The sequence below is a fragment of the Homalodisca vitripennis genome, chromosome 1 (genome assembly GCF_021130785.1).
Source record: "Homalodisca vitripennis isolate AUS2020 chromosome 1, UT_GWSS_2.1, whole genome shotgun sequence".
Classification (NCBI taxonomy): Eukaryota; Metazoa; Arthropoda; class Insecta; order Hemiptera; family Cicadellidae; genus Homalodisca; species Homalodisca vitripennis.
The window spans coordinates 149,991,337-150,005,470 of NC_060207.1; the positions used below are offsets into that span (position 1 = coordinate 149,991,337).

At 32.0% G+C, this 14,134-nt stretch overlaps 1 protein-coding gene across 1 annotated transcript; it reads right to left on the reverse strand.

The window, feature by feature from the left end:
• Positions 1–724: 724 nt before the first annotated feature.
• LOC124373925 (putative OPA3-like protein CG13603) lies at positions 725–13,052 on the reverse strand. Its single transcript, XM_046832238.1, has 2 exons — positions 12,763–13,052; positions 725–2,155 (listed from the first exon to the last, which is right to left on the reverse strand). The coding sequence occupies exons 1-2, from the start codon at positions 12,902–12,904 to the stop codon at positions 1,611–1,613; spliced, it is 687 nt and encodes a 228-aa protein (XP_046688194.1). The 5' UTR covers positions 12,905–13,052; the 3' UTR covers positions 725–1,610.
• Positions 13,053–14,134: the final 1,082 nt, after the last annotated feature.

The following is a 14,134-nucleotide window of genomic DNA, read 5'->3' on the forward strand; positions in this document are numbered from 1 at the left end:
AAATTCATAGCTCAACTTCAGTATCAAAACAAAAATAGTTTTCTGCAGTATGATAGCAATATAATTTTTGTGGTCTATTAATATGTCTCCTTATAAAACTGTTTTAAAAATAACAATTTTGTAAGACTTATATGAATAGAAACTCAAAATAATGGAGAAACTGCATAGAACAGTTTCGAATCCATTACTCCCGTTAAATTCAGTTGAGTTTTTAACTTCCAAATTTAAAATCTACTTAAATAATTTTGTCTTAAATGTAAAGGACAAATTAAGTGTTTGAGAACAGAAACTATGGCCTCCAGTTTTCGGAGAGATAGGTTTGGTACAATAACACGAGAATGCGTTAAAATAAAATATGTAGTATAATATCAACCCTCAGCCAATCAAAACCGGGGTACCATAGCTAGTTTCTTTCGGTGAGGTACCAACTAGCGCCCACGACCGAAGAAGGTATGAATAGGCCTTAGTCACTACATGCAATAACAAGGTGGCACATTGCAACTTATTTTTAGTATATCAAAATTTTTTACATTTAGTTATATTAACTGGGACTTAAACCTTAGATTTATAGAAATACAATATCGAAAGCTGATATTTACAATAAACTTTCGATATCGTGATGATATAGGAATTACAATACCGTTATAATATCGCATATGTTAAAATCCGCGCTCCCGACAAAATGGCGGCGGCCAGTAGAGCTGGCCATACGAGCTCCAAGGACAAATAACAAATACTACCTTTGAGCGCAAGGGGTTGTTAAATTTTAATACTGTACATAATGGAAGCTCTCTGATCAGTTCCTTTCCCCAAATCCGTCTGTGCATTCCAGCTTGGTGTACGCTGCCAGGACAGTTTTAATTGGACAATGGAAAAGTTTTGCAGTTCTGCATCTTATTGCATTCCATATTTTTTATTGTGATATTCTGTGACTGCATTAGGGTGATCATATAAACGTTTGTGTTAATAGTTATGAATAGGTTAAGTACAATTTTTTTTAATTTTCATACAGTTCCTCTACCATTTAAAATTTATTAAAATAAATAGTCTGAGCTAAAATTCTAGATTTTATTCTCTTTATAAGTGTGTCAGGTTTTAGGCACACTTAAGGTCAGAGTATCAAAAGGTTTAAGATTCAAAATTCTTGAGCTGTGAGAGGTCCGTGTTCACGGACCAAAACCCACTAGTTTTAAAACAGTAAGCCAATTGACCTAGAGCCATCCTGAAGTCTGCAACCATCCTAAAATTATCAGGAAGGCTTTAATTGCTACATATATACGTATCCTACATTGTCTCGGTAACATATGTCCTTGAGCAACAATCATAGCTTTCTTCCTTTTTACGCTCTTCAGAAAATTCTTTGTGCCAAGAAAACACATGGGTGATTGACACGGTACAGGGAACAAGTTATTGCACCCTTACCGTCACTTTCTTTAGGATAAGATGTCTATGTAAAAAATTCACTTTTGGTTTTTGAAAATAAAATCTACTATATAAAACAATTTATAAGCATAATATATCAAATAATACTGACAATTATAACGAGCACTAAAAATATAAATTTGTTTTCCATATATTTATTTATGATTAACAATTATACAAATTTAAGCTTATAGATCACTGAACTGAATAACATTTTTATATACATCTTTCGAAAGATGTTCAACCGCTATAAATATCACACTCTTTTTTTCTGGCCAAAAACAAGACATTTTTAAAGGCGTACCAAAACCCTTTTGGTGATAATACTTAATATCTTGTAAGGAATCAGATTCATCTAGAGTTCTTGTCTCAGGTAATTCTGGTTTATTCCGATTCCAAGGAACCTTGCTCACCCTTTTTTCCAAGTCAGATATTGTTTCTAACAGCTCACGTATCTGGGTGTCCTGTCGTTCAGTTTGGAAGTTCAGCTCTTTTACAGTAAGTTGGATTTTGTAAATCTCCTCTTGGCGGGCGATTTCCTTTGCGGTCTCCTTTCGCGTCTGTCTTGTATACTCTGCCAACAACAGGCCTGCAGCGATCAGGAAGATGATGAATTCTCCCAGCAGACTTGCACCAAGTTCAATGGCCATAGCCTCGTTCAGTTTTGGTACCTTCACAGGTTTCCCCAAGTTTAGTACCCACAACTTCATCCGTACTTCACACCAGTTATAGACTGAAACAAACTCTTTATACTACGATGTTTCTATCTGTATTATGAGCACTGTTCGAAGAATAATTAAAATCTTTGTTTCAAGCTAACAGAAAATAAACTATAATACATTTTATATTAGCTGTGACTAAAAGTTGGATTAACAAATTTTATAGCAAAGTTATACTTCTAGTATATCTTATACATAAAACTTTAGGTAAGCACATCAAGCCTGATACACACAAAGTTCAAGATTAAAATTAATGGATATTTGATCTTCCACATTCTAAAGTATTGTAATATGTCAAAAGAAATAATTTTATAGCTGTGTATTCATGAATAGGTTTATGTGAGTTACATTCCCAGTTTTCCTTTCTATTGATTTTCCCTAAAGGGAACCGATGAAGGTGAGTGGGATAATCACATATAGCTTTACTAAATAACAAAAGAGTATAAAAGAATCAATTTTATATTTTATTAAACTTTGAACTCAAAGTTTAATAAAATATAAAATTGATTCTTTTATACTCTTTTGTTATTTAGTAAAGCTATATGTGATTATCCCCACTCACCTTCTTCGGTTCCCACTCGGTCTTAAAATTCACACTGAGGTCGTGCTATTCCCTGGAAGCAAAACTCCTTCTAAGGTGTATTTAGAAGTTGTATACTGGTATTTTATTATTCAGCTAGTTACACAATTGACGAAACACAGAACTTAGGACGATCCCTACATCACTACTACCTCCTCCGACCACACATACAAAGTTGTCTAGAGACATCACTTTGACTCCGCAATCAAGTCCAAATGTTTAACTGAAGCTGTAGAATTTACTTGCTGGTATTCAGTCTCAAAGTTCACACTTTATGGTATGATACTCAAAACAATATCCACAACAAGACAAAAGAGAATCAACAATAGATTGCCCTACCATAGACAAAGCAATAAACTTATGATTTTTTCCAGGCCACTTCAAACTCCGCTTATAGAGGCAGAGTACTCTCGAAACTCATTTTCCACAATTCTATTAACTATGCCAAAACATGAGCATTGGGAAAGGTACCCATGCTATCAAATGATTTTCTAACATTTAGAAATATAATGTAAAGCTAACCCAACTTTGACTGAGTTTTTCATAAAACACTTAGAACTGTGGCATTTACAGCATACCTAACTCTAAAAACTACATAGACTCAAAATTATTAAAAGTTGGATATTTTACCGATAAAAATAGCCCTACTAAAAAAAAGATTGTAAGGAAAGCCACAACAGCCAAAAACAAGATTGAAAAAAGCTAATATCTCAAATGCAGAAACTTTTATTCAGTAGGGAGTGCTAAAAGCCTTTGAGTGTGATAACATACCTAAGATAGAAAAGAATATCCTGTTTGAATACAAATTCTACATTCCATTATCGAGGATTAATACCATCGAGTACAAGTGTCTATTTCCCATAGATCATGCAAATCACCACTTTTCCTGGAGGAATTTCTCTGTCCCTGGTCACACCATTAAATTTCTTTCCTGTTTCACTGCTCTTATTTTCCAACATTACTTTTAGAGTCACACATATTTCCATCAACTTATTATCATCTTCAAGGGATTAGCATTCTAACACATTTGCTGTGGGAGGCTGGAATTCCAGCCCTCTACTTCACCCGAACCTAACAAACATATTTTCAGCCACATATGCCACCCCAATAGCCACTAAACCACAGAAACTCTTTACTTCAACCCTAAAGATACCGTACTTATAAAAAATTAGGAGCAGTGGAAAATATAGGAAAGCACATTCCATAATCGGCATGCAGATATGCAATAATTTTTTCTTGTATGATTGTCAGATGAATAGTGATCTATAGTAAGTATATTTCACTCTCAAAGTTATGTCACTTAACAATAATTATTGTCTATTCATCTTGTCAGTTATGAATTATTGTGAGAAACTGTGTGACAATGTTCCTTATATCACAGTAAATAAATAAATAAATAAAAATGAGTTCTAAATTACTTAGTTATTCACCTAATTGTAGGTATTCCATTAATACTTAAAAAATGGTACAAGATATAAGTGCAAGTTTTCAACAAATTAACACTAGAAATGACACGAGCAAGTTAACTGATGGTCGTAACCACACATATGAGGTGGCAGCTGTCAGTCAACTGATGAAAATGTAATACTTGTGTTTAGTTAACGATTCATGTTTGAAACTTAGACAAACCCAAATAAATGTTTCAACAACCTCACAAAATATGAAATTCAAGCTTTTGTTTTCATGTATAAATGAATAATGTTTATATTTACAAAATGTAATAAAAAAGGCAAAATCATTTATAGGACACAATATTTCCGCTTCTTGAGCTGTCCAGATGATGAAATTGCTCAACACTGAAAACTGCCAAAAGTGTTACTTTTGTATACAATTCTAATTAGCTTCAATGTAAAGTACTGTTTCTGTATGTATGTATGTATTTCATGTTTATTATTAGAACACAATTTATATTACCTGCTAAATTTATTACTGTTTGTATAACTGTTCCGGTGTAAAATAAATATTCTTTTTAAGTAAGGGGAGCTAAAAACTAAATGCAACCAATGGTCTATCTCTTTTAGTTTACTGTCTGCATGTTCTTTTTTTTATACCAGTAAAGTTATATAACTCAAATTTGGTACAACGATTATCCTTGCAGTCTAAAATATTATATCATCATATTACGTTTCAAGATGATGAACGGTTGACGTTTTTGAAGCTTAATACTGTAAAACTAAAAACATTATGACAATTTTTGAAGAATGATAAGAGGTGCTAAATTTAATTACAAACATACACCTAGATCATAAAAATTAGTCAATAAATAACGTAGATATAAGATTCTGACAGTTGTAATGCAAAGTTAATGATGCTGTAAACGTGTAAACAATGAAAACTTTCCAACTCTTTTTTCGAAATAAAAGTGTAAATTAAGAGATTAATCAATAATTATAACTTTATTACCACAACTAAAAACTATGGAAATTCATGATTATAATGTATAGCACTATGGAATTCAGGTATTACATGTATATTTTATTTTAACATGGATTTAGTGTACTTCTATGTATTGAAATAGACCTAGCTTCCTGGCTACCACTTTTAATGTTCATGATTTGATGTAAGTGGTATACTTATACGTAAGCGTATATAGGGGGGGGAGGGATTTGGGGAGTTATAACCCCCTTTTGATAAAATATTCAAGGTATATTTTAAAGTGCCTATTACACTGAAATTATACTTGTAATCGAACCATGTCTCATTGTTCAGTTTCATTTTTTATTTGTTTTGATATTTTATCCATAACAGCAGGCAGATAGTATGACACAAAACTTAGGTTTAGTGTTTTATTCAGAATGAAGAGTCCAGGTGCAACCAATAGAGGTTGAGAAACACAATAAAAACCAGCCTCCGTCGCACACTTCCCATGCTTCGAGCGAGGGAGATTGAGAGTAATTGAAATGAACGCCTACTGCCACATCACTTGTAACGGCTAATTTGTAATAGTCTTAACATCAATCTTATCTCTATTGTTGTTTACTGTTTTGTTATAGTGATTTTTGTTAATAATAAGTGCTGACAGTGTTAGTAGTAATGAAAAAATAGAAATACAAGATTTTGCGACTGTACTATTTTTACATCTTTCATTTCATTTGCAATTACTGTTACACTTTTCGGTCAGTTTCTACCAAAACTGTGTATGGTAGACAATTCTACAGAAAATTTGAGACATACAAAATTACAAGTTTATCAAAACTTGTTTTTTTTGTTAACCTACATATAGAAATAAAATGATTGCTGATATGTCAAAAGTTATGCAATGATGCATTTAATTGATTTTATAACATTATAATAAAAAACCCTTTATTAGCAATAAATGTTGAGCTCATATTCAAATATTTTTGAGAACTTCATGCAAATTTTATATACCTATCCAACTTACCCACAATATCCAAATTTGTTCCTAAATAATAGTAAACTATAATATAAAAGTTTTTATTTTAAGAGTGAAATTATTCAAGACCAAAGTATAGAATTAAATTTGCATAAATATTTTTATTTTAGTTTCTACAGTTCTAATTATGACCTGGAATTTTAAACACATTGTCGTTGTTAAGAACACAATTAATACAATGAAAAATTTTAAAAATAGGGGAGTGAGAGTGTTAAAATACTATCTGCCCAAAAACTATCCTCTACAACTCACTTAGCCTACAGCCAAAGACCCCAGATTAAACAGAAGACCATGTGGAACAAAAATTATATTAAAATGCTGAAGAAAACAAATCCTCAGAAAACTACACCATACCTCAGTCTTGACTCAAGTATTCTACCTTAAGCAACCCTGTTAGTCTGCGGTCAACGATTTCAAAAGCCTTAATTGCCTCAAAAGATTCAAATTGTGCTCATTTTGACTAAGCAGAAGTTACAGCTTATTGAAGAAATAAAGAAACAGCAGAAATTGTGAAGAGATTACGATGAAACCCAAATTGAGATTGAGAGAAATGACTTTGTGCATGAAAACCCAAAATTAGATAACCAAAGTAACAAAATATTGTGCTTTATAAATATTTAACTAGAAGTTTGTATTTAGTCTAATTTTCATCGCCATGCTGGACTGTGTGTCTGAAGCATCTATGCATTGAAGTCAACTGGTGTTAAAAAACAAAATTAGCCTACTTATTTTATTTGTCATGATTTAGCCTAATTGTGAGTTGTAGTAAAAAGTATACAGTAAAAAACTATATATATATATATATATATATATATATATATATATATATATATATATATATACACCAGTACCTTTTTATCATGGATGGCATGGTTTTAAATAAAAGCATTTAATGTCTATGCATATAATTTAAATAGTAAATAAAATAAAATAAATACACTCCCGTTCTCAAGTAAAAGATATATCCAAAGAGCCCATTTTATAATCTATAAATTCACGGTGAAAGATGGAGGATGTGTTATAAAAGATACACAATCTTTCAGAGCCCAGTTTTTCTTATTTTTATGTGTTATTTGGATGGTCCTCCAACAAGTTTCAGGCTACTTAAGTTATAACCGTTTTGTGAGACACAAAATAAGAATAACATGTTCTCAGAAGCTGTCAATGTTGCAATTTTTAATATTACAGCATTTAAAAATACTTTCAGGGAAATGTCCCTGGGCCGTAGCTTGACTAGGAGGTATGGAAACACCAAACTTTTGGGTAGTGGTACCTACGCACTCTCTGATTACGCAACCTAGATAGCCTATGTGCTCACTGAGTTTGTTGATACAATTTAGGGATACACTATGCACATGTGAAGGTCACAGAAATCATCAAATGTAAACAGTGTGTGTCTGTGCTGTGTGTGTTTTCGTTAAACATTTTTTAATCATAAAAAAGTGCTTTTGAATAAATGAAACTACACTCCATTATTCAGAGACCCATAAGTAGTAATGATGTGAATGATAAATTCAATCAAATGACTAGAATGTGATATAAACAGCTTTCGGTAAGTACGTTAGTTAGTTTGAAACTGTTTCGTAAAAACATGCAATGTTAATTCATTGTATCCATGCAGTAAATCTTTGTATACTTACAATGTGTTGGAGTCATGTACATATACGTCCTACAAACAAACTTCCTGTTGTTTTAATTTGTAAATTGATTTGTTTACTTGTCTTAAAACAAAATCTCAATAACCACCACCTTCTTTTTATTTTATTTATTTATAAGGGGGCTCTTTCTATGACAATGGCATTTTAATTGATGATACTAAACAGTTTTAAGGAGAGGCGATTGAAACCAACTTACAAATATTTATTGACATCCCTGGGAATTAAACCCGTGACCTCTAGGTTAGAGAGCCACAGACTTACCCCTATGTTATGGTAAAAGTCTTTAATCCTTCTAAATTAAAATAACTGATTACAGTATAATAAACGACCACCAACACAATTGGATTATGATTATCGATTATAAATATTGATACTATCGAATACGACATTTGACCTATACATATTCATAACTAATCATTGCTAGCTTTCTTTATTTAGATTAGTGACGTAATTAACAGCTGTTGCTAGTGACGTCATTACCAGCTGTTATTTCGTCTATGTAGGAGAAGGCTTGTGACGACAGGCACAATGGCGATGAACATGCAGATATCGGCTCAAAATAATTTTATAAACAAACAGCAATGTTTTAAATTGTTACTAGATAATGCTTTAAATCTGAATTGTACAATTTGTATTGACGAGATGAAATTTAGAATTAAAGGTGAAAATAACAAGAAAAGAACAAACATGACTTATCTAAAAATGATTTTGAGGATTCTTTTTTCCTCTTTCTTCTTTTTTTGAACATTCTAAATTTTGTTACGAATATAACGAAACATCGTGTACTATTTTAGTAGAAATAAAAAAAATGTGACTTTTAATTGTGAATGATCTTACTTTTGATGGCATCAGTACCTGCAGAAATAGCATTTCAGATTGGCTAAAGTAATCGTAAGTACTACGCTGCTTAAACGAACGTTGTTTAAATATAGTTTTGTTATTTTATGCAATCTGAAACAAATACATTTATTTTACATATAAAGGTATAGCTTCACCGTAATATGATTTTAAAGGCATAAAACTTAATTCAGTTCACTCTAAATTAATTCAAAGTAAAATTGTGTTTCGAAATACATTTAAAATTAAAATCATGTGTTTCGTTATTGACTAATAGTGGCAAGAACAGTGACGTACGCGTTCATTTCACAAGTAGTCACGTTTATCCTTGAAAATACGTAAGGTAATTAAATGTTATTGTAATTATACATTTTATTTTAATTTGTAAATTATATTAATATGTATACTTTAATTTCTATAATTGAAAACAAGCAAAACCATATTGTTCTCTGAAATATCTACTATGTTATTTGTTCCGACATTTGGTTTTAGTCTTTGAAAGTTTGCTTTCTGTCGTTAGGATAGTCATGAATAGCGATGAATCGAATCATTTGATAATCATAATCCGATTGAGTTGGTGGCCGCTTATTATATTGCAGCCAAATAACTATTATAATTTGTCTAGGGCCTTGCCAAGATATTTCTTTTTCTTAATGAAAGCTTCAAAATAGAATCATAAACATTTTATAACCATGTTCAGTAACCATAGTTTATTAAGGCTACAGTTCCATCAGTTGTTTTTAAATGAATATTTTTATTAGGTAACCATTATCTCTGATCAACTACAATTATTAAAGAGAAATTTTCAATACTATGAAAATTCAGTATAAATACTTAGGCTTATGTATCCTACATAAGAACAATCTTACAACTAAAGCTACATAGGCTACCCAGAGAAATATTAAATCAATGGTGTACGGATTAAAGTTTGTAAGGCAAAACAATACACACATATTCTTACCATATTTGAATTGAGTAATAATGGTGAAGTCCATCGGGTAGAGTAGGGTAACTGGACCCGATTTTTTATATCGAAATTATCAAATGATACATAATTACTATAGCCTACACATTGATATAATCAACCCATAGTAATTAATATGAAAAAAAATTTATGGTTGCCTGTAAAGTCGGTTTTACGGGCGAAGATTTTACGTGACAACGTCTTTTTCTCGGTAGAATATTTATTGATATGAATATTATTAAATTGCACAATAGGAACAAGGAATTGAATGAAAATAAGAATTGCACAAATTTTAACTATAGAAATATATTTTGTTTACTAAAACATTGTACATAATTTGAAATTAATTAAAATTTTTTATTGTAAATGGTAAAGTTGAATAAAACATTTACTAAAATTGGAATTTGAAATTCTTGCTAAACACAGTTAAATTCTAACTCCGCGCGTGGTGATTGGTCGGTTTAGTTCGTTTGTTTGGTCGCACTGTTATGACAGGTTAGAGGTTATAATTTGTTATTTTAAATGTTTGACTAGCAATACGCGCTGTTTCTTCTCAATCGACTGAATTACGATTGATTGCAGAGTGATTTAAACTAATAATTTACTTAACACTATCAACATTTGTCAATAGTATGACATAACCTATAAACTCAGTTTCTCAACTTTTGTGTCAATCTAACAATTAATCAATCAATCATAGTTTACGATAATGAAATATCAGTGTACAATTATTTACCTTTATTGTTGTAGTTGTTGTAAATGACGAATCTAAGCACTCCACATTTTCACGAATAAACATAGTTATCTGCTTTATCCCGTGCGGCGGACCCACAGTTATCTGCTTTATCCCGTGCGGCAGACCCACTGGACGGGCATCGTAACGTTACCGGGCGTTACACTTTTTCATGAGTGACTCCGAGCCGCAACCTAATTTAAGACGTTGTCACGTCAATAAATAAACCATCTGTACCAACTGTATAGCATTTTTGTATTATAAATGCGATTTGTTCTATAAGTAACTTATTTTAAACAAAAGATAGTTAACTTTAGAAAACTATACAAAATAAAAAATTATTACAGTTTCTCGGTTTCAAGATGTTTGTTTTGTATTTCCGTTTTCTTTTCTATTTAATTGTCATTTTTCTTATCACCTGTCTTAATTTTATGGTTTGATTAATGATTATGGTTCCTTTATTATTTATGACATTATGTGGTACTTTGGGATTATACCGACCACACCCAGACATGAATCGTTATTTCACATTTCGTTTCTACTGATTACTAGATTAGCGTAGAACAATATTTCGTCAATATAAAACAGGAATTGTCTTATCGCAAACACCTCCCCATCCTCAGACAGAGGTCAAAGTCGAGCGTCTAGTAGATAACGTGATTGCAGAGTCTCGCCGCCCGTTCAGCTGGTGCATCGCTTTGTTGTACTTCCGTGTTTTACCTCTACATTTCTCCAAACACAAAAATTCAACAAAAACAAACATTTACCAAACTAAACTTTTTATTAAAAAAACACTCAAAACTTGTTTTTATTCTTGATCACATTCCGCCACCCAAAATGCGAGTGCCTCCGGCCATCAGCGCGGGCTTCGGCAGCACCTTCGGTGCTGCCCCGCGCTGATGTCGACGAAAGAAAAACATCCCTCGAGATAGTACCTATCAGTAAAATATCAAATTCTAGAGGGGCTAATCAGAAATATAAATTGAATTGTAATGGAAAGGCAATGATGTACCGTGCAAATCACGTGATGCCGCGCGGCCTGCCGTAATCAGGATTCTCGAGAAAGATAAGATAACAGCGACAACAATACCGATCACAATACCTGGAAATGCTTGTAAGTTTGTAATTGAAGAGTTGTTTTTTCGTTCTATCATGTTTGTTTCTATAAATTTCTATTTTTGTGTTCTTCATACTGGTGTGGTCGGTATAATCCCAAAGTACCCATTATGTAATTGTTTAACACATTGACTACGGCGTAGTTTCATCACCCCGCTCTAGCAAGTGGCTACACCACACTGAAACAGTAAAAAGCGGTCCCCGGTGACCGCGCCGCACCCAATGTGTTAAACTATTTCTATTAACTTGAAACGGGGAGGGTACAATAAGCGGACCCGGTTTTTTATATCGAAATTGGCAAACGATATTACTAAACCATAACAATCGATATAATCAATCGATACTGATTAATTATTTTGGAAAGTTAACTTAAATAATCTATATCAACAGCTGTAAACACTTTCAAATAATACACGTAAGGTAATATTTTAATTTTACACAAGTAACATTTGATCATTAAAAATGGCAGCCAATTTTAGAAAAATACACGACATTGCTTTGAAAAATGATAAGACATATTTTACGTGGTTTCAACATGTTGGGACTCGTACCAAAAAACCCATTATGTGAAATTTGTGAGAAAAAACAACTGTAACTGTGAGAGGAGCAAATATGGTTGTCTTCAGTTTTCCTAATTTTTGTTATAATAATTTGTTTAACCATTTTAAATATTAAATTACTATTTTAATATAAAACATATGATTGTTATTGAGGACTATTCTTTTATATCGAGTGATGGTCTAGGAATTGAGATACGAATATTAGGTATCGATGATTACATTCTTCGATATAAAAAACCGGGGCCGCTTATCGTACCCTACCCCTTGAAACATGTGACAAATTTAGTATTTTACGTATGTTGATATCGATTGATAGTTCTGTTATTAGATGTATAAAGTATCTATGTTAGTAATAAGCGATATGAAAACCAGATCCGCTTACCGTACTCTGCCCATTTTTTATTTGGGATTAAACAATTAACATGTAACTCTAATCATTAATTTCATGCACAGACACATGGATATTTATAGATTAACTTGGAGGATGTGTGAGGATTATGTTGAGGATATTTCACAATAAGGACATCAATGGGACATGTCAACAGCCAAAATAAAGATAATAATTCATAAATAAAATCAGTTGTAAGAATCAATAAAATGTAAGAAATTGCTAAGAATGTTTCAATCATTTTCCCCTAAACTAAATATTTAGATGAGAAATCTTAGTGAGGGATACACTAAATAATTTAATGCAAGGCTCATGTCAAAAATTTTAAGTTTGAAACTAAAATATTAATATTTTTAATATACACGTGGATTCTTAAAACTTAAAAACTCACATTGAGCAGGAGGCATACAAATGACTCTGCTGAACCAAGGATGTTGCTTGGCATTTTTCGCGATTGCATTTGCTAAAGGTTTACTTATTTGTCTAATAAGAAGAGCACCCAACTTAGCTACGGGGAATGCTCCCACAACCATCTTAAAAACCTACAGCTTCAAACACCAAACAATTTTACCCAAACTTATAACCACAATTCACTAACGTATATCAAAAACACCTGCGACCAGTAGAGTGTGTGACCGCCCGGCGCCCGAACGCACAGCTGACAGTTTCTTCTTTCAAACCAAAGCAGAAGCTACCAAATGTTGACACTTCACCAAAATAGTTTTTCCATCCCAGGACTGACAATTTTTCCTTCTTCGTAAAATAAAAGTTTCTTCCTTTTGACCACAGACCTTCGAAACATGTCTTACAAGAAATCCCAACACTATTCTAATAGTATTCTAAATGATATAATAATGATTTAATATTGTTCTAAATATAGAATAGAATAGAAACATTTTTATTTCCAAAAACATATTCACATAGATATTAGATTTATTTACATTTGATAAATAGTAAATTACCCTTTTACTATACTTACTAAGTGGCGATAAAACAAAACAATTTAATTTTAAGTATAGTAGTTGGATAATATTATTTATATAATTTAAGTAAACTATTTATTACATATTAACATATATTATAAAATGGAAATTAGCCTACACGGGCAAGCAGCCTGTGCGTAGGCTAGAGTCGTACTAAAAAGTGTATGTTATCTAAATGTCGAAAAAAGTGTTAATGTTACGTGTCGGTGTGTTTTAAGGCATAAAATGTAGAAATGTAGTTGTGTGATGAAGGAGATAAGAGATAATATTGTCGTATTAGACAAAACCATCGGTAGAATTAAGACCACATACACAAGACCGTGATATGACGAGCGCCGGGGGATGAGGAGGGGTCAAGGTCAGGTTAGTCCCCAGTCTGAATGAATGAAAGTCTCGGATCCTTGGAATCCAATTTGTAACAATAGTTCTGTGACATTATATTTAAATTTTGTAATACTACCTGATTCAAATAAATTTAAATGCTGAAATTTGTTACATATGTTTCTAAATAGAATATGTGAAATATAGTAAGAATTGGTTTTTGAAAAGGATTTATCTAATCTAATTACATTAATACCAACATGTTCTGAATATCTTGTTTGGTAAGAGTGCACGATTTCTGGTAATATTGTATTAGCATTTTTGTAGATGTGAATTAGTAAATTGTTTATATATAACTGTCGTAGTGAAAGTAGGGAGGATTCCTGAAAGAGAGACTCAGTTGGATAACGCACATTTTTCCTCAACCCTGCCTTTAGTATTCTCTTTTGCGTAATGAAA

Coding starts and splice junctions, on each gene's coding strand:
- LOC124373925 (XM_046832238.1), bottom strand. CDS start 12,904: ATGGTTGTGGGAGCATTCCCCGTAGCTAAGTTGGGTGCTCTTCTTATT. Junction 2,156..12,762: donor TTGTATGCCTCCTGCTCAAT/GTGAGTTTTTAA, acceptor AGTTTGTTTCAG/TCTATAACTGGTGTGAAGTA.